This window comes from Oryx dammah, unplaced genomic scaffold, assembly GCF_014754425.2.
Source record: "Oryx dammah isolate SB20612 unplaced genomic scaffold, SCBI_Odam_1.1 HiC_scaffold_3, whole genome shotgun sequence".
In the NCBI taxonomy this organism is placed as follows: domain Eukaryota; kingdom Metazoa; phylum Chordata; class Mammalia; order Artiodactyla; family Bovidae; genus Oryx; species Oryx dammah.
In genome coordinates, this window is record NW_024070187.1 from 36,184,019 (window position 1) to 36,209,341 (window position 25,323).

General features: G+C 38.2%; 1 protein-coding gene across 1 annotated transcript in view; it reads right to left on the minus strand.

Moving 5' to 3' along the window:
• Positions 1-795: 795 nt before the first annotated feature.
• Positions 796-25,323, minus strand: part of SPP1 (secreted phosphoprotein 1) — a 58,450-nt gene continuing 33,922 nt past the window's right edge. Inside the window, exons 2-8 of the mRNA XM_040237891.1 lie at positions 7,797-7,935; positions 6,642-6,709; positions 6,484-6,522; positions 3,923-4,003; positions 3,333-3,374; positions 2,239-2,541; positions 796-1,550 (exon numbers count right to left, since the gene is read on the minus strand). Of these exons, the coding sequence (XP_040093825.1) occupies positions 1,233-1,550; positions 2,239-2,541; positions 3,333-3,374; positions 3,923-4,003; positions 6,484-6,522; positions 6,642-6,701 (843 nt within the window). The 5' untranslated portion in view covers positions 6,702-6,709; positions 7,797-7,935 and the 3' untranslated portion in view covers positions 796-1,232. The remainder of the gene's footprint in view (positions 1,551-2,238; positions 2,542-3,332; positions 3,375-3,922; positions 4,004-6,483; positions 6,523-6,641; positions 6,710-7,796; positions 7,936-25,323) is intronic.

Sequence of the window (25,323 nt, forward strand, 5' to 3'; positions counted from 1 at the left end):
TAGTTTTGAGTGAAGTTGAAAATTTTGAGTATTAGCTGGAACTGCATTTAGGTTTTTTCCAATAAAAAAAGGACTATTTGTTCAATATCTACAGACGATCAGAATAGTTATGGGAACCACCAAGTTGTCATCCAAGGGCAAGGAACCAATATTGAGAGAATTGATGGAGAATGACAAGAAACAGTAAAATTGATTTGTTGTTGCATCTAGGCACTCATTAGCTTTTCTTTCTTAAAAAAAGATTTATTTATTTTTTTGGCTGCTGGGTCTTTGTTGTTGCACGCGGGCCATCTCTGGTTGTGGGGAGTGGGGGCTATTCTTGGTTGCAATGCAGGAACTGCTTCTTGTGGCGGCTTCTCTTGTTGTGGAGCACGGGCTCTAGGCATGTGGGCTCAGTAGTTGTGGTGCTCGGGCTGCATGTGGGATCTTCCTGGATCAGGAATTGAACCCATGTCCCCTGCATTGGCAGGATTCTTATCCACTAGGCCACTAGGGAAGCCCTTATTAACTTTTGTATCAGCTTTGTGAAAATTAGAAAAAGGCTGCTTTCATCGAGTGGAAGTGACCCACGGACCCTTGCATGGTTAGAGCATTCCTGATTGAATATCAGCCCCTGCTTGACTCTTCTTTCCTCGACAAGAACTTTAGCTCAGTCAGAGTCTGTATAATTGACCCAGCAGGTCTTAGATTGCTCTGTATTATGTCCAGCATGTTAATGTAATTAAAATGATTACATTTATAATTGCTAGGCCACTGTAGGAAACCAAATAAGAAACACAACTGATACCACCAGACTCTCATTACATTCAAGATAAAAGATTTATTCACAACAGAAAAAATAATCACAACAAAATATATACTAATTTAAAAAACAAAAGATCATAGTGACATGAAATTTTATATTCCTTCTTAAAAGTGTGTAACAGTATTTTGTTTGCTTCTACATGAATTTCTATTCATAAAAGGGTAGCAAACATTAAAATGCTGTGATGGTTTGCATTTTTTATGTGGAAAGAACATAGACTAAACCCTGAAGCTTTTAGTTTATAAGGGTGTTACCGTGAAGCCACACACTAAACTAATGATCAAAAACATGATCTGTTTCCAGATCTACACACATATACATTCACCAACTAAGCTGAGAAATACACATTTCATATTGTCTCCCACCCTGCTTTAACATATCCTTTTCTTTTTACTAAAAGCAAAGTAAGAAATTGTATTTTCTCCTTTCAGTTGACCTCAGAAGAGGCACTATCTAATTCATGAGAAATGCGGATTTTCAGGCGCTTGTCTTCTTCACTCTTATGATCTAGGTCTAGCTTGTCTTCAAGGCTATGGAATTCTTGGCTGAGTTTGGAATTTTCCTGACTCTCGATCAGATTGGAATGCTTGTTCTCATCCTTGGCCTTTGGCTTGAGTTCTTTGGAAAGCTCGTTACTGTTGGTCTCTTCGCTGTGGTCAGTCAGCTGACTCGTCTTCTTAGGTGCGTCATGCATCTCCTCGCTCTCTGTGTGTGATGTGAAGTCCTCCTCTGTGGTATCTGGACTCTGAATCACAGCACAGACAGGAGAAGAATTCAGTGAACAGCTAGGGAGGGAAGCACTGTAATTCTCTAACGCCTTCTAACTTCCACACCGAAGTATTCTATAAAAATGTCTAAATTTGGCTGAAGCAAAAAAGGAAAATACTAGCATGTTCCCTTTTAAAAAACCAAGTTCTTTCATTATGTCATCTCCTTTAGTTTAATAAGTACATGAATTATGTATGTGAGGAAATCTATGAGGTAGGTCTCATTATCTGTTTTACATAAAGAGAAAATGGATCGAAAGTTAAAAGTAAGGTCAGTAGTAAATGGCAAGGTTATACGCCATATCCAGATCCTTTGACTATAAAGTCAGTGTGATTTGCAACTCTCCAGTTCTTATGTGTTTAACTTCAAGATATGACCACTATATTGTGAAAATAATAACTCTTTTCCGGTCTTTTTTAATTAAAAAAGTGAATACAATAAGTGCTTTATAAGCAGGATTTGGAAAAATTGCATTGTGATTGAGAGACAAAATTAAGGAGAAATTATGTGGACTTGAACGCAAAAACCAAGTGGGAAAGGTTTTGTATTCAGTGATCATAAAGTAATAATACTTGCTGAAGGAATACGAAAGTGAGCATGCAGACTCTCGTTTCCTAGAACTGGGCTCTAATCATAACCATCTGATGTGTCTGTTCAAGATTCACCTCAGCGTTAGATCGGCGGAACTTCTTAGATCTTGACTTCAGCCCATAAGCCACACTATCACCTCGGCCATCATTTGTGCTTTCCGTAGGGAAAGGTGGAGTGAAAACTGCGATTGTTGGAATGTCAGTGGGAAAATCAGCTTCATCAGACTCATCAGAATGGTGAGACTCGTTGGAGTGGTCAGAGTCATCAGGGTTAGCGTCGTCGGAGTCATCAGAGTTGACTTCCTGGCTGTTTTCATCATCATCATCATCTAGATCGTCTGTTTGCTCAGGGCTTTCATTGGACTTACTTGGGAGGGTCTGGAAATCAAGATGGCCAGAAAAATGGGTGTCAGGGTTTTTATTGCCCCTTAGTCTTTATACTGCATTAGCATTTTACTATCTTTACTTAGTTTTAGAATCTTTGTATTCACAACAAAGCACTTAATGGCTTTTAAACGCTAAAATGAGCTTATTCCAATTTCCCCGTTAACACAAGGGTAAATGGAATCCTATTCTAAGGCATTTTTCTTGCTTTCTCATAAAAACTAATTTCATAGATATTTTCAAGCCAAACGTATGAGTTATAATACTTATATCAATGATACTGTTTTTCCTGGTTCATATTAAACACTAATTTCCAAATTCAATGATCCAATAAATACAGATACATAATTGTGAGATTACCTTTTCTATTTGAAATGAAAATTCTCAGGGGATCAGAGAATCCATGTATTAATGCACACCCCGGAAACTAAAATCACCTCCCTATTAGCCTGGATAAGCAAAAGGTGACTCTCTTATCCATGTGTAGAAACTATAGCTCAGTTAACCAGTTAATGTCTGTTACACTTCTGATTTGCCAATATCCTGGGTCATTTCTCTAACTTCTCTTATAGATTTTCAGTATCTTCAAATAGAATCTTAAGGAAAGCAAATTTAACTTATCCCTTTGCTCAGCAAATATATGAATAGTCCCAATAAAAACTAGTTCCTGGAGGATTTGCTAACGGAGTTTTGCCAGAATTTGAACCTGGGCAATGTCATTAGGAGAAAGAGTGCCTTCCTGAGTCTAAGGCACAACAGACATCAGAATCAAAGTGAAAACTCACATCTTGTTTGTTGTCATCAGTTTCCTCAGAGGACACAGAATTCTGAAGAAGAAAAGACACAAATCAGTGTACACCATACAACTTAACTTTTTATTCAAAAGTTAGCTTTTTCCATCCAAAGCAGGTCTTATCTTTCTAGCCTCACTGCTGGAAGGATTAAGCGGGAAGACCTGACAGACCCATTGGTGTCCTAAGCTCACTTTTACAAACAGGCAGGAAAGTGGAGCGAAGTTGCTCAGTTGTGTCCGACTCTGCGACCCCGTGGACTGTAGCCTACCAGGATCCTCAGTCCATGGAAATTTTCCAGGCAAGAGTACTAGAGTGGGTTGCCATTTCCTTCTCCAGGGAATCTTCCCGACCCAGGGACTGAACCCGGGTCTCCCAATTTGCAGGCAGATGCTTTACTGTCTGAGCCACCAGGGAAGCTACTGCAGGCGGATTCTTTACCAACTGAGCTATCAGGGAAGCGCAACAGGCAGGAAGGATCCATTTAACCAGCCCAAATGGCCTGCTTGGTGGCTATTTTTTGGAGTGGTTGTTCTTTAATTGTGAGAATTTTAATATTTAGAGTTAATTAAAATGAAAAATACCTGTGGTGCTAGGAAAGTCTGCTTCTGAGATGGGTCAGGCTTTAGCCATGTGGCTACAGCATCTGGGTATTTGTTGTTAAGCTACAAAAGAGAGTTGCATATTTGTCATTATTATTATTGTTTTTTAAAGAAACAGGGGTCTCTAAGTGATAAGCTGAAATAACAACTATTCTTCCCCAATCTTGACAGATAGGCATAATATGCATTATTTAGTCAATTAGAACCTAGTGATGTCTTTCATAATTATTCTTTCTGATAGATTCATTTAACAGACTTTTACATAGCACTTAATGTAAGCCAGGCACACTTTCAAAGTGACTTATAAATACTAATTCATTTAATCCTGAGATGAGTATCATCATCATCATCATTATTATTCCTTCAGCCTCTGTGCACGGAATTCTCCAGGCAAGAATACTGCAAGTAGATAGCCATTCCTTTCTCCAGGGGATCTTCCTGACTGATCCAGGGATCAAGCCCGAGTCTCCTGCACTGCAGGCAGATTCTTTAGCATCTGAGCCACCAGATGGGAAGCCCACAATAAAGTTAAGTGATAGTAAGTAGCAGAGCCAGGGTTTAAATCCAATGGCTCCTCACACTGATGATACACTGCCTTCCTGTTCTATGTCTGATAGCTGAAATTCCTCAGATGAAACACAACTAAAGCAGAGCTGCCCTTAATTAGCACTGGTCTTCCTTTTTTCCTTCCTCTATGTAACAAGAAACTCTCCCAGGCTGTGCTGTCGTGAATGGTATCCTCTAGCCATGAAACACATGGCTATTTAAGTTAATAAAGAAAACTATCTTCTCTGGCACTAGCTACATTGTGAGTGTCCAACAGTCACATGTGTTTATGGCTACCTGTGGACAGTGCAGAAATATAATATCAACACCATTGCATAAAAGTTCTCTTGTTGTAAGCTGCCAAAGACATGAATGGAATGATCTTTCACTCAGCCAAATTATTTATCTGGGAAATGGCAATAAGATGCTAGTGCAGAGGAGTGGAAATTGCTCTAAATAAGTGTCATCTGGTGGGCTGCATGGCCCAGGGCAATCACTTCACATCTCTGTCACTGAGAAGAGTTACCCTAGGGGTTCCAAGAATTCTTTCACAGGCAAGGAGGGGAAGAAAGGAAGGAAACTAGTCAGTAGCACTTTGGGTTTCCCCATGTCTGGCTCTAACCAGAGCAGTTTTATATTGGACTTCTATGAAGGTTTTTGCTGAAAGAAGAGTTTTCTTTAACTAAAAAATGTGAAAACTATTGCTGTAGATGAGTTCAAAGTTTCCCTGTTTTTTCTTTAAAATATATATTTATATAAATATATATATAATATTTACAGAAATGTTATAATTGATATATAATTAATACATTTTCCTGATATATGTAATCATCCTTTATCTGTATTTATAAGATAAATTTATAATTTTTAAAAAGTAATATGAAGAACATACAGATAAGAAAAACAAACTAAAATTGTTCAGTAATCATATCACTCATAGATAACAAGTGTTTTCATCTTCAGGGGTGTCTCTTTATAGACTTTCCATACTTCCTACTAGCTCTACATTTCTAGGATTCTAGAAGATTCTGCTCTTCACTTATCTCTTAGTTAACATTTAACCACTTACACTGCCATAGCTTCATGTGCCATATTTTATTCTATTAAAAAGGCACTAATTCTTGCCTCAAAGAGTGTGACCTCTATTTTCTCTGGAAATGTTAATTTTCTGGCTTACTATTGTGATTCAATACTTGTGTTCTTAGATCAGTTGGAAAACAGACACACTTACACATGCCTATTTGCATATCCAAACACCCACTGCAGTACTTCTCCTAACATCTTCATTGAGCAATCTAACTGCAGTGACCTCAGACAGCTCTATATTGGCCTTTATTCTGTTTATCTGGAATTGAACCCTGTGTGCCTTTTTGTTCCAGCTCCTTGGGACAATACCCATTTGTTGTTTGGCTGGCATGGTTTCACCTATTGTGGAGGGACAGGTACATCTATGGTGCTGGGTGGAATAATTATGAAGAGTTTGATTTGGTCTTATGTTTGGTTAGAAAAATCTAAAGTCATCTGATAAGCAAAATAGATACAAACAGCATAAATATACTTTTTTTTTTTAAGATAATGGGTTTCTTAGCAAATATCTTCAGAGATACTGTGAATATTATGGTTATGCCAACTCTCCAATACGTGAAGTGAATTTTATACTTAGCTTGCCATTAAGTAAAGTGAAAGATGGATTTTTTTACTTCTAGAACTAGGTTGACTCATGGAAACAAAAGTCACAGAACTTCACAGAACTCATTTGATAGAAATGATCGACCTAAAGCATCATTTTATTGTATTAAGAAATCTAGTTTAGTTTTAAGAGATTGTATTAATTAAAAGCAATTCTATGCTTGGTACTGCACTAGAACCCTAGCAGGCACCCAATAAATACTTTTCAGTTATTTTATTTGTGCAAATAAGTAAAATTGTCATATGTTTGTAGTACATCTTGCAGCAGTTGCAAAAATAACTATATAATAAACCGAAAAGATGCTTACCTGCTTTTCCTCAGAGCTGCCAGAACTGGTCGGTTTAACCTTTGAAATAGAAAGGTGAAGAAAGATTACAGTGTGAATGTGTTCCTAGCAACATTGAAACACACAATTCATTTATTTTAAGGACTTTTTTTTTAAAAAAAAGATTCAGTTGTACTCACTGGAAGGGCGGAGGCAATGCCCAAGAGGCAGAAGCAAATCACTGCAATTCTCATGGTCATGATTTTTCCTGCAAAATATTTTGTAAGAAATATTTTATCTTTTCTAAGGTTAAAACAGTGATACTTTTTTTTAGGCTACCACATTACAAAATCATCACAAATAAATATGTATTTTGTGTGGAAATACTCAACTAATTTCTTTTAAATATTATGATCTTTTGAGTTAATATTTGTACTGCCACCTCTATTTTCCATCTCTCACTATTAGGCAAGGGAGAAAGGAATTTTACAAGTCTATATTTATTCGACTTTAACATTTAGAGTTTCAGAGATTACACCATTACTTCCTGCTATCTCCAGCTATCTAAACCTAAAAACAGATCAGCAGTAATTGAATTAAAATAATAAAGCAAGAATGAGAATATTTATTTTTCAGAGAAGAAAAACACAAAGTGAGATAATAAATATAAGAAAGAGAAACTTGCTGTCTCCATTTTCCAATATGCATTTCAAATGTGAGTTTCAATTATTTAAAAGGTATTACTTAGGTGAAATGAAGCTGTCTCTAAAGTTAGTAAGTCAAGGTATTCTAGAAGTTTGAAATGAAAACGAAAACACTGAAGTCAACAGCTTTTCTATTTGTAAGTCTAAACAGTATCATATAGATATTTGGGTGAAATTTTAATAGCTAAATACAGAGGTGAAAATATTCAGAAAAGGTTTTTTTCCTTGAAAAAGGGATAAATCAAATCATTAAAAATTAGCATTAACATCAGCTTATATGAATACTAAAGAGCATTTTCCTTTTCAATGTCCCATGGTCATCTATCCATTTAAAATGATGTATATGCAATCATCCCAAAGGGGCATAGAATTTTTCTTTTATTTCCTGACTGAAAAATGTAGTCTCAGTTCTTTTGAGGACTCCATGGAAATATTTTTAAGTTTTATAGTCGACTGTCTTTCAAAATAACCAGTCACCTTTCCTGCAGGATATCAGCGCTGGATCTGGCATGCATATTCAAAAGACAAGAACAACTCAAGTCTGATTAACAGCGTTTACCATTGTACTCTTTTCCTTACAAACTGACCTTCCCAGTGAAATGAGGCAGCGCCCAGAGAAGACAGAAGTCATGTAGCAAACTGCAGGCTTACCTTGGTCTGCAGCGGCAGAGAAGAGTCCAGTCCCCTGGGAGGCTGATGCAGTGCTCAGTGCTGCCCTCCTGGCCTGCTCTCCCTGCTGCTGACAACCAGGATCTCGCAGAATTTAAAGGCTGCTCCAGATGCTCTCCACCTACACAGGAGGCGGAGAGATATGTCATGAGGCTTTTGCCACTACCCAGCCCCCTTGCTCCCACACTTCCCTCTCTGGTTTTGTGGTCATAGAACAAACATATGCACACACACGTGCGCACACACACACAAACACCCACTACCCAGCAGTTAAAACATTACTTATGTACAATATCATTTTCGTTCATAGCACTGACTCTCAGCATCCTGGAAGGGCATCTAGAGGGCCCATGAAAACGGAGGGGGAGGGAAAAGAGTTTATTTCTGAGTTAGAAGAAAATATTATCTAAATCAGTCCTAGATAAAATTAAACAGAATAGTCTTGTTTCTTTTGGTTTAAATAATAGATTAATGTGATATATGCAACGGAATTATACTTATTTAAGAGGTACCAGGCTATCGTTCAGATACATACAAAGAGTTCAGATACCCTTCCTCCATTTTTACTTAAGCTTCATTTTGAGTTTCAAGTGTGCAACAGCTTGTCATTTAGACAAACGGCATTAGAAACATTAAAATCCCCAGTCACGTTCATTAAATTGGATTCACAATGACTTTCAAGGACATGGATATTTGTTGCATGGTTTGACTTATTTGGAGCTGATGGATCTGATAACTGCTATATAAAATAAAAGAATGGTAATTTATTCTCAGTGTGGCAGAAGTAAAGCAGTTTATGACCGAGAGCAGGGTTACTGCTTGAAAGTGCTGTTTCAGGAGCCAGCATGTGGCTTTGAATTCTACTCGGCACAAATTAGCTGTGTGACCTTGGGCAAATCATTTAGCATATCTATACTTGTTTCTTCCTCGGTCAAATGCAGAGTTCGTGGGGTTTGGGGGAGATTTAAGTGAATTAGAATGCGTAAAAGTAAAAATACCTCCCACATATTTGCAAATACCCTGCATATTTTAACCATATTTAATTGTATGTTAAGAATTATTAAGATTTTTAGGAGAAGAAAGTAGTCATGATTTGTATCAACTCTAAATGGAATGGTTTATTGTAATGAGATCGGATGTAAGATTTTTATACTGTATGTCAACAGGATAATTTGCACGCCTCTGAAGGACTGGCTTAGATTTCTTGTCATTTTCTAATTTTTCTCTCAGGATATACAAAATTGGTTACTGAATATGAAAATAAAAATCTATATTAATAAAACTGTACTGGGCATTTAAAAGGTGTTTGAAAGAAAATTATGGATGAAGGTTGAATATTGGAACAGAAATTAGGGGTAGCAGAGCTCTCAGTTCATTTTAAACATTTTATAGTGTTTCAAGATTACTTAACCTCTTCATCTATCTTTCTCAGCTGTGAAATGAGGATTGCACTATTCATTTATCTCACACTTCCATTGTAAGAATCATGTAAAAAGTGAGAGTAAAGATAAATGGCCCTATTTATTATAAATGGCCCTATGTAAGATGTCAGTTCCTATTTACCAAAATTGCTTTTTAGAAAACTTTTATTTGGCAGCACCAGGTCCTAGGTGCATGTAGGATCTCTTGGTTATGGCATGTGGGATCTAATTCTCTTATCAGGGATCAAACCCTGGCCCCCTGCATTGGGAGTGTGGAATCCTAGATGCCAGGGCACCAGAGAAGTCCCCCCAATTTTCCTTTTAATATAAATATTAATTAATAATGTTTTGATTATTTAATAAAAAATAATTTTTAAAAAATCAAAATTTAATTGATTAAATCCATAGGTTTGTAGGTATTTGGTGGCAGGCTGAGGGTGGGGAGCAGGTGGAATATGTCTCTTTTAAATTGGATGCATTTCAAATAAATTGATGTTTTTGATTTGTGGGTTCTAAGCACACATTTTAACAACTCAAATGGCAGCTATCTCTATAAAATATGAAAACATAGGTTATAAAGTTGTAAAAACAGATTTCTTATTTCTGCTCTTAAAAACTGTTGTTTCCCTTTAAACACATTACCCGCATAACTGTCATATTGTCAATGTAGTGGAGGGAAGCTCACACATTCTAAAAAAAAAAACCCAAGATTTCCACAGGATTCACTATGGTTTACTCTGTGCCCACGGGAATGATTTAATAGGAAGTTAGAAAGTTATAGGAATAGATTCTGCTGGAGCCCAGCCATCTTGAGATGAACCATATGACCCATTGGCTCTTCCGGTCATAGCTCCAAACTACCACACGGTGGCAGCGTTTCTGAGAAGGACTTCACAGTCTGGCTGCGTCAGTGATTTCCGGCAGGATGGAACGTTCATGCATTTAAATGACTGAGCTATAAAACAACCGTGAGGCCCTCCATTTCTTGGAATGTCAGGTGAGGATATATTTCCCAACAATGACCCGCTACACATTAACAGGGGACACAGAGGCCAAGAGAAGAAAAACATTCTTTTCTGCTGTGTTGTCTTCGGCAACCCCAGGTGTAAGCTATGGACTCTTCCCTGTTTAACACACTCGCTCAAGAGGTTACTGATCGCAAGGCTCACTCAGAATAAAGGCTTGTAAATTCATGGTTAGAGAACACGTCTGGCATGTTCAGAGATGAGAGGATAAAATGGTTTGTGGCAGAGACTGTTCTGTAAAGTATGAGATGTATAGTGCGTCATTCTAATTGTTTTGAATAACTTTACTTATTTTTGGCCGAGGTGGGTCTTTGTTGCTACTGGGCTTTTCTCTAGTTGCAATGCCTGGGCTTCACGTTGCAGTGGCGTCTCTTGTTGCGGAGCACGGGCTCTAGAGATCCCAGGCTTCAGTATTTGCAGTTCCCCCCGCTCTAGAGCCCAGGCTCAATAGTTGTGGCTCACAGGATTAGTTGAACCTGAGGGTCACTTAGATTGGCAGGCGGGTTCTTGACACTAAGACACTGAGGAATCTCCTGCTTCCAGCTTTTCATAGTCAAACATGCTGCTGACACTTATTTTTTTCTGAGTAAGATTTTCCAGCAGTCAGAATTAGCATGTTGAATGACTTGAATCAGAAAGGCTTGATCTGTAGCATTTCCACACTATTTCCATTCTTGAATTAGTTTAATCCTTGGTTGATAATAATCAAAAGGTCAACATGATCAAATTCCTTGTAAAATTTGTATCCAGAAAGAGAGTAAGTTTAGTGTTAAAGTGAAATGAAGAGTGAGTTGTGATCATAAAATATAAACACTGTAAGAGAATGTATGGAGGCATAAAGAACATTATGTTTTTTTTCCCACAAATTACATGAAAATTTTCATATAATAAAATTTGTGTCCAACTGTTTGGTGGACTTTATTATATTGACTTCTAGTTTATTTGGATATTTGGAATTATATTTTACTAAGTATAAAAAACAATTTTGACTTTTTGGCTCTGTAAATATTTTTTCCCTTGAGTAAAGGTTCACATAAAAAGCTGATCTTGTGCTATTGCTGTCATTGAGAAGTTGGGAATTATATTTAATTGGAAGCCTACTATTCAATTATTTACTCAAATGTAGTCTAGGGAAGAAGGGAATTATTTATTGGAGGGAAACAAGGGTTGATGATAAGGTTTTTTTTAAAAATTTATTTTTAATTGAAGGATAATTGCTTTACGATATTTTGTTGGCTTCTGCCATACAACATGAATAAGCCATAAGTATACATATATCCCCTCCCTCTTGGGTCTTTCCCCCTCCCCCGTCCTACCCCTCTAGGCTGTCACGGAGCACAGAGTAGAACTCCCTGTGTTATACAGCAACTTCCCATTAACTATCTGCTTTACATATGGTCATGTATGCGTTTCAATGCTGCCCTCTCAATTTGTCCCACTCTTCCACCACTGTGTCCACAAGTCTGTTGTCTATGTCTGGATCTTTCCTATCCTGCAAATAGATTCATCAGTACTATTTTTCTAGATTCCATATGTATACATTAATATATGATATTTGTTTTTCTCTTTCTGATTTACTTTGCTTTGTATAACAGGCAATAGGTTCATCCACCTCACTACAGCTGACTCAAAAAGGAACTCTCTGACATTGTTGGTGGGAATGTAAATTGATACAGCCACTATGGAGAGCAGTATGGATAATACTTTAAAAACTAGGAATAAAGCTATCATATGACCCAGCAATCCCTTACTGGATATATACCCTGAGAAAACTATAATTGAAAAAGACACATGTCCTCCAGTGTTCATTGCAGCACTGTATACAACAGCTAAGACATGGAAGCAACCTAGATGTCCATCAACAGATGAATGGATAAAGAAGTTGTGGTACATACATACAATGGAATATTACTCAGCCATAAAAAGGAACTCATTTGAAGTTTTTTTTAAAAGTTCAGACATGAAATTAGAATATTTCAGAAATACACACACACACAAAATCCCCCAAACTTTGTATCCTATTGCTCAATAAATTAGGCAACAAAATTCAGCTCCTTAAAAAACAGTCTATTGGTAAACATTCAGTTCAGTTCAGTCGCTCAGTTGTGTCCGACTCTTTGCAACCCCATGAATCGCAGCATGCCAGGCCTCCCTGTCCATCACCAATTCCTGGAGTTCACTCAGATTCATGTCCATCAAGTCAGTGATGCCATAGTGAAGTCGCTCAGTACTCAGTAAATGGACAATAGTGAATGAAGGAACATGACTTTAATAATGCTTACACCTATGGGGGCTGCAACTAACACTTAATTTTACTATCAGCTCCAGAGAGCTGCACAACTGCTGGGTCCTCAGAACAACTTTTATATACATTTAAAAATGCTATTGCAGACTTTGAAGAGCCAGCCCCCTCTTTCATTCTCTAAGAGGTTCTGGCCAAGCTCTTTAACTTGTCTGGGTCTCAGGTTTCTTGATAAAGTTAATTAAGATGATTTTTAAAAGCTCTAAAAGTTTGCAATTTTGTTTTTTTATAGGCCCATGAGTAATAAAATATTGCCAAAACAATAGAAAAAACAAACAGGTTTTAAAAATAGAGATGATGTCAAGCTTGTAAGAGAAGTTCAGGTTAAAAACCAGAAAAAGAAGATTTTTTTAAAAATTTATTTTTAATTGGAGCATAATTGCTTTACAGTGCTGTGTTGGTTTCTGCCATTTAACAGTGTGAATCAGCTATAAGTATACTGCTTCCTCTTGAGCCTCGCTCCTACCCTGCCCCTCATCCCACCCTTCTAGGTCGTCACAGAGCACTGGGCTGAGCTCCCTGTGTTACACAGCAAACCTCTCACTAGCTATTTGTTTTACTCACTGTAGGGTATATATATCAGTGCTACTCTCTCAACTCATCCCACTCTTTGCTTCCTCTGCTGTGTCCACAAGTGTGTTCTCTATGGCTACATCTCTATTCTTGCCCTGCAAATAGGTCCATCAGTAAAAAGGGAAGATTTAAACACAAAGAACCCCTAATGTGAAAAGTTGAAGAGTCTTCAAGGTGTTTTTTAGTAAACTATCATGTGTTTTTTGCTATCTTTTAAATCATGGATAAAAATTTATATATAATTTTATAACAATATTAATAAAAGTAAAACCTTTCTGTTTTTTTAAAGAGTAGAGAAATACCTCCTAACATATGACTCTAATAAATCAATCTTTGATGGTCTGAGAATTTTATATTCTTACCTCCCCCAAAATGAGTTTTCTAGAGACGTTTTTCTCAATATGGGTTATGTGAATTTTTTTCAGATTCTTTTACACCAAGAGTAGGAGATCAAGGACAAAGTAACTGAAAAGGTTGTCTTGTTTCTTTCCTGGAAGATGCCCTCTGTGGTTTTAGGAGGCAATTTCGTTGCCAAATAGATCAGGGACATCAGGCTTCTGCATAATCTAGTGATGTTTTTAGATTTTCCTTTCCCACACTCATATCCTCTTCATTTTCAAGCATCTGTGGATGAGAATGGTTTAGAAACCTACTAATTTCACTTTGTACATGATGAAATTATTCGAGAATCAAAGTTTGTGATCTATTCCTCTCCTCTTTTCACCCATTTCATGCTTAGCAAATTTCTGCTTGTTTTTTCTCTGAGAAATACTTCCCTGTAATTTATCTTTTCTGTAGTAACAAAGAGTAATTCCAGAGTTTCTGCCTTTGTTCATTAAAAGGAGAGCTATTCAAAATAATTAGAATGGGAATTATATAGATTTTGATGGAACACCTATAATGTACTAGATTTGAAAGTATATATTAAGTCTAATATGCTTAACAATCTATGAATTCAGTATTATAACCTTAATTTTTCACATAATTATAATAGAAGACATCTACTGTGTTGTCACTTCTATATACATGATTATATTCACTCTTTACAAAAACTTTGAATGTGATATGTTTAGGGTAAGTAAAGGCCCAGAGGAGGGAATGGTTAGTTCTACCATTCTGGGTAGGAAGGCTTCCTAAAGGACTCTGGAATACAATACAGAGGAGGAATTGATGTTTCAGTTCAGTTCAGTTGCTCAGTCGTATCCAACTCTTTGCGACCCCATGAATCGCAGCACGCCAGGCCTCCCTATCCATCACCAACTCTCAGAGTCCGCCTAAACTCATGTCCATCGAGTCAGTGATGCCATCCAGCCATCTCATCCTCTGTCATCCCCTTCTCTTGTCCCCAATCCCTCCCATCATCAGGGTCTTTTCCAATGAGTCAACTCTTCGCATGAGGTGGCCAAAGTGTTGGAGTTTCAGCTTCAGCATCAGTCCTTCCAATGAACACCCAGGACTGCTCCTTTAGAATGGACTGGTTAGATTTCCTTGCAGTCCAAGGGACTCTCAAGAGTCTTCTCCAACACCACAGTTCAATTCTTCGGCACTCAGCTTTCTTCACAGTCCAACTCTCACATCCATACATGACCACTGGAAAAACTATAGCATTGACTACACGGACATTTGTTGGCAAAGTAATGTCTCTGCTTTTCAATATGCTGTCTAGGTTGGTCATAACTTTCCTTTCAAGCAGTAAGCTTCTTTTAATTTCCTGGCTGCAATCACCATCTGCAGTGATTTTGGAGCTGCCCCCCGCCCCCCCCTGCCAAAAAAAAGTTTGACAGTTTCCACTATTTCCCCATCTATTTCCCATGAAGTGATAGGACCAGATGCCATGATCTTAGTTTTCTGAACATTGAGCTTTAAGCCAACTTTTTCACTCTCCTCCTTCACTTTTATCAAGAGGCTTTTTAGTTCCTCTTCACTTTCTGCCATAAGGGTGGTGTCATCTGCATATCTGAGGTTATTGATATTTCTCCCGGCAATCTTGATTCCAGCTTGTGCTTCTTCCAGCCCAGCGTTTCTCATGATGTACTCTGCATAGAAGTTAAATAAGCAGAGTGACAATATATAGCCTTGACGTAGTCCTTTTCCTATTTGGAACCAGTCTGTTGTTCCATGTCCAGTTCTAACTGTTGCTTCCTGACCTGCATATAAGTTTCTCAAGAGGCAGGTGAGGTGGTCTGGTATTCTCATCTCTTACAGAATTTTCCATAGTTTATTGTGATCCACACAGTCAAAGGCTTTGGCATAGTCAATAAAGCAGAAATTGATGTTTTTCTGGAACTCTCTTGCTTTTTCCATGATCCAGCAGATGTTGGCAATATGATCTCTGGTTCCTCTGCCTTTTCTAAAACTAGCTTGAACATCTGGAAGTTCACGGTTCACGTATTGCTGAAGCCTGGCTTGGAGAATTTTGAGCATTACTTTACTAGCGTGTGAGATGAGTGCAATTGTGCGGTAATTTGAGCATTCTTTGGCATTGCCTTTCTTTGGGATTGGAATGAAAACTGACCTTTTCCAGTCCTGTGGCCACTGCTGAGTTTTCCAAATTTGCTGGCATATTGAGTGCAATACTTTTACAGCATCATCTTTTAGGATTTGAAATAGCTCCACTGGAATTCCATCACCTCCACTAGCTTTGTTTGTAGTGATGCTTTCTAAGGCCCACTTGACTTCACATTCCAGGATGTCTGGCTCTAGGTGAGTGATTACACCATTGTGATTATCTGGGTCATGAAGATCCTTTTTGTACAGTTCTTTTGTGTATTCTTGCCACCTCTTCTTAATATTTTCTGCTTCTGTTAGGTCCATACCATTTCTGTCCTTTATCGAGCCCATCTTTGCATGAAATGTTCCTTTGGTATCTCTGATTTTCTTGAAGAGATCTCTAGTCTTTCCCGTTCTATTGATTTCCTCTATTTCTTTGCATTGATTGCTGAAGAAGGCTTTGTTATCTCTTCTTGCTATTCTTTGGAACTCTGCATTCAGATGCTTGTATCTTTCCTTCTCTCCTTTGCTTTTTGCCTCTCTTCTTTTCACAGCTATTTGGAAGGCCTCCTCAGACAGCCATTTTGCTTTTTTGCATTTCTTTTCCATGGGGATGGTCTTGATCCCTGTGTCCTGTACAATGTCACGAACCTCTGTCCATAGTTCATCAGGCATCTTTTTATTAAAGAAAAAAAACATGGTTGATTTACAAAATGTATTAATTTTCTTGTACTGCAAAGTGATTCAGTTATACATATATTTATGCATTCTTTTTTAAAAATTCTTTTTCATTATGGCTTATCACAGCGTATTGAATATTATTCCCTGTGCTATACAGTAGGACCTTGTTTATCCATTCTCTGCGTAATGGTTTTTATCTGCTAACCCCAAACTCCCAATCGCCCCTGCCCCCCTCCCCCTTGGCAACAACAAGCCTTTCTCTGTGAGTCTGTTTCTGTTTCATAGGTAGGTTCATTTGTGTCATATTTTATATTCTACTTATAAGTGATATCATATGGTATTCATCTTTCTGGTTCTAATTTACTTAGTGTGATAATCTCTAAGTCCATTCATGTTGCTTCAAATGGCATTGTTCATTTTTTATGGCTAGGTAGTATTCCGTTGTATATATGTACCACATCTTTATCCACTCATCTACAGATGGACATTTAGGCTGTTTCCATGTTTTGTCTATTGTGAATAGTGTTGCTGTGAACATAGGTATATATGTATCTTTGTGAATTGTAGTTTTGAGAAACTAACTTCTAAGATGTAAATCATAATTAGAAGCATTCTACTTTGACCAATCTTTCTTGAAAAAAAAAAACAAGCATACAGCAAAAGTTGTAAGTTACAATGATATTGATGAGAAGTCCTTTAGAGGGTGAATAACATTTTCGTTAATAGGCTCAAATCTAATAAAAATGTAAAGCTTTATTTTTCCACATATGCTGTGCAGCTAATGTCATGGTATAGTCATGAGCCACACAGTGTGATGGGAGGTTAGTATATCTCTCCTAATCTCATGCTGTTGTGAATCAGCAATTCAGTGATTACTGATTGTGGGTTAATATCATTACATGTGTGTGTGCTAAGTTGCTTCAGTTGTGTCTGACTCTTTTGACCCTATGGACTGTACTTCTCTGTCCGTGGGATTCTCCAGGCAAGAATAATGGAGTGGGTTGCCAGGCAACCCACTTCTCCAGGGGATCTTTCTGACCCAGAGATTGAACCCACATCTCTTACATCTCCTGGCGGGTTCTTTACCACCAGTGCCACCTGGGAATCCCATACTTAATACATATGATGACTTTAAATATTAGTTGTTTTGATTAGCTAAATTTTGAGTGAATCACTCATCATATTTTGACAGGGACCAAGAATCTAGACAAAGGCATATTTCATAGTTAGCCTTATGTTTTACTACATTTAGTACTTTTATACTCAGCATTCAAAAAACTAAGATCATGGCATCCAATTCCATCACTTCATGGCAAACAGATGGGGAAACAATGGAAACAGTGAGAGACTTTATTTTCTTGGGCTCCAAAATCTGCAGATGGTGACTGCAGCCATGAAATTAAAAGATGCTTGCTCCTTGGAAGAAAAGCTATGACAAATCTAGACAGCATATTAAAAAGCAGAGACATTATTTTACTGACCAAGTCCATATTGTCAAAGTGATGGTTTTTCTAATAGTCATGTATAGATGTGAGAGTTGGACCATAGAGAAAGCTGAGTGCTGAGGAATTGATGCTCTAGAACTGTGTTGTTGGAGAAGACTCTTGAGAGTCCCTTGGACAGCAAGATCAAACCAGTCAATCCTAAAGGAAATCAGTCCTGAATATTCATTGGAAGGACTGATGCTGCAGCTGAAACTGCAATAAATTGGCCACCTGATGCGAAGAACTGACTAATTCTAAAAGACCCTAATGCTGGGAAAGATTGAAGGCAAGAGGAGAAAAGGGACTACAGAGGATGAGATGGTTGGATGGCATCACTGACTGAATGGACATAAGTTTGAGCAAGCTCTGGAAGTTGGTGATGGACAGGGAAGCCTGGTGTGCTGTGGTCCATGGGGTCACAAAGAGCCAGATACAACTGAGCGACCGAATTGAACTGATACCTGAGGAGAGCATGGCAACCCACTCTGCTATTCTTGCCTGGAGAATCCTCATGGACTGGAAACCTGGAAGGCTACAGTTGCAGAGTCCAGTGTGACTGAATGACTAAGCACTTATATACCTACCATAATAGTTGTGGTAAGTAACTGCTGGCTGTACACTGAAGATTCATAATCTTCAAGTAGTTGCTGGGAAGCAGCTGACCAGCTGAAACTATACTTCCCAGCCTTCCTTGCAACTGAGTGTGGCTGAGTGACTAGCTGTTGCCAATGAAATGTGAAACAAAGTTGTGTTTCACATTCAAGCTGAAGTGCCTCAAAACTAAGTATGTCTCCTCCATAGTCTTCTTCACTATTTGGCTGAATGGAAAGAACTATGAAGCATTTTTGGAGGGCAGAAATCCAAGGAGGAGATAGCTTGAACTGTCTGTTGACTAGGGACCCTGGTATTGGATACTGTATGAAGGAAAAACATGTTTCTGTTACCATATATCCCTGTTATCTGTTACAATAATAGGTGTAACAGATTAATGCAACTCTGTACACATCATAATTCTCAGTCCATAGTTTTTGAATGCTAACAGATCATTAGACACATGAGTTTGGATTTAAATTGTGATACCATGACTCACATGTATATATTATACATATATATCTATATATGATTTCTATTTTATAATTTCTATTTATTTAATTTTCTATTCATTTTTGATTCCCCATTTCTAAAACACTGAATAAGTCCTTGTGAAATTCTCATCTATTAAAATTGGAGTTAATTACTTTATACATTAAGTACATCAATTCTAAAAGGAAATGATGTGTAGTATCAGTAGATATTTTAAGTGATTAGGTTAACAGGTTTCTCTTGATTGTCTATTTTTGTTTTTCCCACTTTTAACAGAGGCGGATTAGCCTTGGTACAGGTTTTAGTGAATAGAGTCTGATGTTGGAAACCAGGGAACCTGAGGTCTTTGTTAACTATACCGCAAGCTCTATTAAATATTCAGTTAGTTTGCCTGTGAAAAGAGAGAGGCTACAGTTATCTCCCAATAAATAATAAATTGATATTGGAACTTCTGACTATTTGCACAGTATCATTTGCTTTTACTTCTTAATTAGATGACTAATTAGTGTTGTTTGGGTACCTTTTGCTTTTGGGCCTTGTGTTCATCAAGGGCTGGGTGGGCAAGTGGGGATGAAATTGAAATCAATTTATCTAGTTATATTTGAGGACTTGAAGTCATATCCTCTGAAGGTTTTGGATGACTTCTCTTCACTGCTAGGAATGTATTTATAGATTAATTTTAGTTTCAGTTGCCTTTACCAGATTAAATATTGTGTAAGTGGTAAATTCGAGGAAACTTGAAGAGTTTTAAAACATTTTACCATGGTTCCCACTATAGAGATGACCATAATTAGAGGAAACGGTAGATTAAGTTTGAAACTGTCTATGGTTGGGAGCTGGAGTTTTGACACTTTCCTGTATATTTCACTGATATTCCCCAAACCGTAGTGGTCTTTTGGTCTGTGGATCATAGCTTAACCAGGAGGTGAGCCAGAATTCTTAGTGAGGCAGAGAAAGAAGTGGCATATGGCATCTCAGCAGAGCTGGTACACCCACTCGTCTAGGTTGGGAGGAAGTGGAGGCTGGGGTCAGGAGAGCAGCCCTTTCCCGCTTTTAGACAGTGCCAGAATGTCTCAGGCTGGGGTTTCACTTTATTTTTGTTTATGTGGAGTTGGTTCAGACACAAGTAAAACTGTGGTGTCTTAACCTCTAGTAAGATTTCAGACTTATATCTTGCTTCATCAAGCTTGGTCACTTAAGGATCTGGTTTGTATTTTAGAGGTGATAGTATTCTGAATTTAGAAAGATGGAAGAGACACACTTTCATTTAAACCTCATAATCTTTGAATGCTTGGGGATGTAAATTAATGAAAGCATTTAACTTCTTTTTAAGGAAAAAGATAAGAATCATACACACAGGAAGTCTATTTTCCTAAAATATATTTTACTTTCATAGTTTTTCATTAAATTGGGCAACTGATTTATTTCTGGTGGTCCTATCTTCTCTCCTGAGTGTTAACCACATGAGCAAGAGAACTAGGATTGGGAAATAAATTCAGTTAAGTTTTATTCCACTGTACCAGGTATGTGTGAACATAAAGCTATCTGTGTGTAGCTCTTTCATAGGAAGGATTGGAGTCTTTTTCCTTTTTTAAACAAAAATCCATGAAACATAAAAATATATAATAAATATTTGAGAGATCTGGGGAAAATGCTATGAAATTAATAAAACTTACAGATGTTTGAGTAAATTTAGCAGAAAAATAGAAAATGAGAAAATGTGGTTTTATACATATTAATTTTAGTTGTCTTGAAGCAACATAACATAGTACTAAATGCTTAAAAACACTAATTTAGTCAATAGAATTTTAAAATGTGGATTGTATATACTGTTGAACTAATAAAAAATTTTATTTGAAAAAAAAATAGTAGGAATCCCAAAAGATAAAGAGGAGACCTCTATTAAAGATAGCATTTCCCAATCTAAGCTATTGTTATAGTCCTGCTGCTGCTGCTGCTGCTGCTAAGTCGTTTCAGTCGTGTCTGACTCTGTGCGACCCCATAGATGGCAGCCCATCAGGCTCTCCTGTCCCTGGGATTCTCCAGGCAAGAACACTGGAGTGGGTTGCCATTTCCTTCTCCAGTGCATAAAAGTGAAAAGTGAAAGTGAAGTCGCTCAGTCGTGTCCGACTCTTAGCGACCCCATGGACTGCAGCCTACCAGGCTCCTCCGTCTGTGGAATTTTCCAGGCAAGAGTACTGGAGTGGGGTGCCATTGCCTTCCTAGAATCTCCCAAGTACCTGGAAGAGGAATGGTAACAGGGCAGGGCATTGAGAAAAGGAGGGGTAGTTCTTAACTTGTGGCTCTCTTCTAGTTCTAAGACTGCTTAGATTCTAGATGGCAGAAAATCACTAAAAATGGAGATTAGAGCACGAGTCTCAGTTCAGATAAAAAGGTATCTCCTGTGGCACACACACACACACACACACACAATAGAATACTACTCAGCCATGAAGAAGAGTGGAAGAATGCCATTCACGGCAATAAGGATGGACCTAGAAATTATCAGAGATTAAGTGAAGTAAATCAAAGACAAATATTATTTAGTATCACTTATATGTAGAATCTAAAAAAAAATGATACAAATGAACTTATTTACAAAACAGAAACAGACTCACAGACAGAAAAAATTTATGGTTACCAAAGGGAAAAGGGAGGGGGATAAATTAGGAATTTGGGATTAACAGATACACATTACCATATACAAAATAGATAAACAAGGACCTACTGAACAGCACAGGGAACTATATTCAATATCTTATAATAATCCATAAAGGAAAAAAATATGAAAAGGAATATATACACATAACTGAATCACTTTGCTGTGAACCAGAAACTAATACAACATTGTAAATCAACTATACTTCAATAAAAAATAAAACAAAGAAAGTTATCTTCAAATATAGTCATATCAGTGTATTCAGCATGCATTATGGGAATTGGCATGAGCTGGGGGACTTCTTCTTGGTATCTGTTTTTAACCAGGTGCCAAACTGAAAGACATCAACTGTATTTACCTTTTGTTATACCTTTCTGGATATCTCTCAGCAAGCTCTTGGGCCAAATCCACTACTTATTTTTGTAAATAAAGTCTTATTGGAACATGGCCATGCCCATTTATTTAAGAAATAGAGGAAAACAACAGAATGGGAAAGACTGGAGATCTCTTCAAGAAAATTAGAGATACCAAGGGAACATTTCATGCAAAGATGGGCTCTATAGGACAGAAATGGTATGGACCTAACAGAAGCAGAAAATATTAAGAAGAGGTGGTAAGAATACACAGAAGAACTGTACAAAAAAGATCTTCACGACCCAGATAATCACGATGGTGTGATCACTCATCTAGAGCCAGACATCCTGGAATGTGAAGTCAAGTGGGCCTTAGAAAGCATCACTACTAACAAAGCTAGTGGAGGTGATGGAATTCCAGTGTAGCTATTTCAAATCCTAAAAGATGATGCTGTGAAAGTGCTGCATTCAATATGCCAGCAAATTTGGAAAACTCAGCAGTGGCCACAGGACTGGAAAAGGTCAGTTTTCATTCCAATTCCAAAGAAAGGAAATGCCAAAGAGTGCTCAAACTACTGCACAATTGCACTCATCTCACATGCTAGCAAAGTAATGCTCCAAATTGTCCAAGCCAGGCTTCAGCAATACGTGAACTGTGAACTTCCAGATGTTCAAGCTAGTTTTAGAAAAGGCAGAGGAACCAGAGATCAAATTGCCAACATCCGCTGGATCATGGAAAAAGCAAGAGAGTTCCAGAAAAACATCTATTTCTGCTTTATTGACTATGCCAAAGCCTTTGACTGTTTGGATCACAATAAACTGTAGAAAATGATGAAAGAGATGGGAAAACCAGACCACCTAACCTGCCTCTTGAGAAATCCGTATGCAGGTCAGGAAGCAACGGTTAGAACTGGACATGGAACAACAGACTGGTTCCAAATAGGAAAAGGAGTACGTCAAGGCTGTATGTTGTCACCCTGCTTATTTAACTTCTATGCAGAGTACATCATGAGAAACGCTCGACTGGAAGAAGCACAAGCTGGAATCAAGATTGCTGGGAGAAATATCCATAACCTCAGATATGCAGATGATACCACCCTTATGGCAGAAAGTGAAGAGGAACTAAGAAGCCTCTTGATGAAAGTGAGAGAGGAGAGTGAAAAAGTTGGCTTAAAGCTCAACATTCAGAAAACGAAGATCATGGCATCTGGTCCCATCACTTCATGGGAAATAGATGGGGAAAGAGTGGAAACAGTGTCAGACTTTATTTTTTGGGGCTCCAAAATCACTGCAGATGGTGACTACAGCCATGAAATTAAAAGACGCTTACTCCTTGGAAGGAAAGCTATGATCAACCTAGATAGCATATTCAAAAGAAGAGACATTACTTTGCTGACTCAGGTCCGGCTAGTCAAGGCTATGGTTTTTCCAGTAGTCCTGTATGGATGTGAGAGTTGGACTGTGAAGAAGGCTGAGCGCCGAAGAATTGATGCATTTGAACTGTGGTGTTGGAGAAGACTCTTGAGAGTCCCTTGGACTGCAAGGAGATCTAACCAGTCCATTCTGAAGGAGATCAGCCCTGGGATTTCTTTGGAAGGAATGATGCTGAAGCTGAAACTCCAGTACTTTGGCCACCTCATGAGAACAGTTGACTCAATGGAAAAGACTCTGATACTGGGAGGGATTGGGGGCAGGAGGAGAAGGGGACGACAGAGGATGAGATGGCTGGATGGCATCACTGACTCGATGGACGTGAATCTGAGCGAACTCCAGGAGTTGGTGATGGACAGGGAGGCCTGGTGTGCTGCGATTCATGGGGTTGCAGAGTCGGACACGACTGAGCGACTGAAGTGAACTGACTAATGGCTGCTTTTGGAGAAGGAAATGGCAACCCATTCCAGTGTTCTTGCCTGGAGAATTCCATGGACAGAGGAGCCTGGCAGGCTGCAGTCCATGGGGTGGCAAGGAGTCGGACACAGCTGAGTGACTTCACTTTCACCTTTCATGGCTGCTTTAGAGCTACGAGGGTAGTGTTGAGTAGTCGAAATAGAGACCATCTGGCCTGCAAAGCTTAAAATACCATCTCTCCCTTTAAGGGCTTACTCCTGTTCCAGAGGAAAGATCTTTCTTTTCAAAATCTGTTTTTTTTTTTTAAATTTATTTATTTTAATTGGAGGGATGTGATTCAGTCTCTCACGCTAGTTCCAGCACTGTCATTTCTAGCTACCTCAAGCCAATTTTGAGTTGTGAACAGTATTCCATGGGTAGTGTCCGATAAAGGGACCTGGCTTTGAATCATGCAATGCAATGCTTTCTATTTTGTTTTCTCTCCTCCTCATAATGTCCTGCTTTACAGTGAGCACAGGACGCTGAATCAACTGTATTAAAGACAAGCATTTAATGATCCTTGGAACTCTTTCTGATTATGAGCAATTGTTCATTGGATACAATCTGGTAAATGTCTTTGGAATTTCTGTTGTGTGTAAATAGCCCTTCTTCCTTGTGCTCATCTGAAACCTGTCACTTTTTCTGCCTTGTCCATATGATCCTTTGTGAGATAATTGTATAATGATACCTGTTGTTCCTACTCTCCAGCAAGTCAAAGTCTTAGTATCTCTTGTAAATCTGGGAATTTTAGTATGAATAATTTTAATACCTTTATTTGTTGTCTTATAAACATTTAAAGTGCTTTCACATTGATGATGTGAACTGATCTTGCATCGGTGTTTGTGGGAAAGGGATCTGATTGGCTAGAGACAAGGATGCAAAGGAGACTTAAATTTTCACAGACCTAACTTGTATAGCTTTTAAATTTTGCATTGTATGTGTATTAGTTACCTATTACTGAATACAAATATAACCACACTTTTTAGAAGCTTAAAATAACACACATTTATTACCTCAGAGTTTCTGTAGGTCAGGAAGCCAGGAATGGCTTAGCAGGGTCCCTTGTATCAGGGCCCTCACAAGCTGTAAGTGAAGTGTTGGCTGAGGTTGGAGTCTCATTGGAAGACTTGATTGTGAAAGGACCTGCTTCCAGGCTTACATGATTATTGGCAGTATTCAGCTCCTTGAGGACTTTTGGATTGAGAGCCTCAGTTCATAGTTGTTTGTTGGCTGGAGGCCTCTGTTCCTCTCCAACATGCCAGCTTTCTTCATCAAAGCATGCAAGCTAAGAAGGCAATAGAAGGAGTCTGATAGCAACGCAGAAGTCAAAATTTTACATCATATACTTTTGTGGGACATCTTTGCCTGTTTTGGCTAAAACAAGTCATTAGACCATCCCACACTCAAGTAGGGAATTACTTGAGGGCATGAATACCAGGAGTTGGGGATCCTGCTGCTGCTAAGTCGCTTCAGTCGTGTCCGACTCTGTGCGACCCCATAGATGGCAGCCCACCAGGCTCCCCCGTCCCTGGGATTCTCCAGGCAAGAACA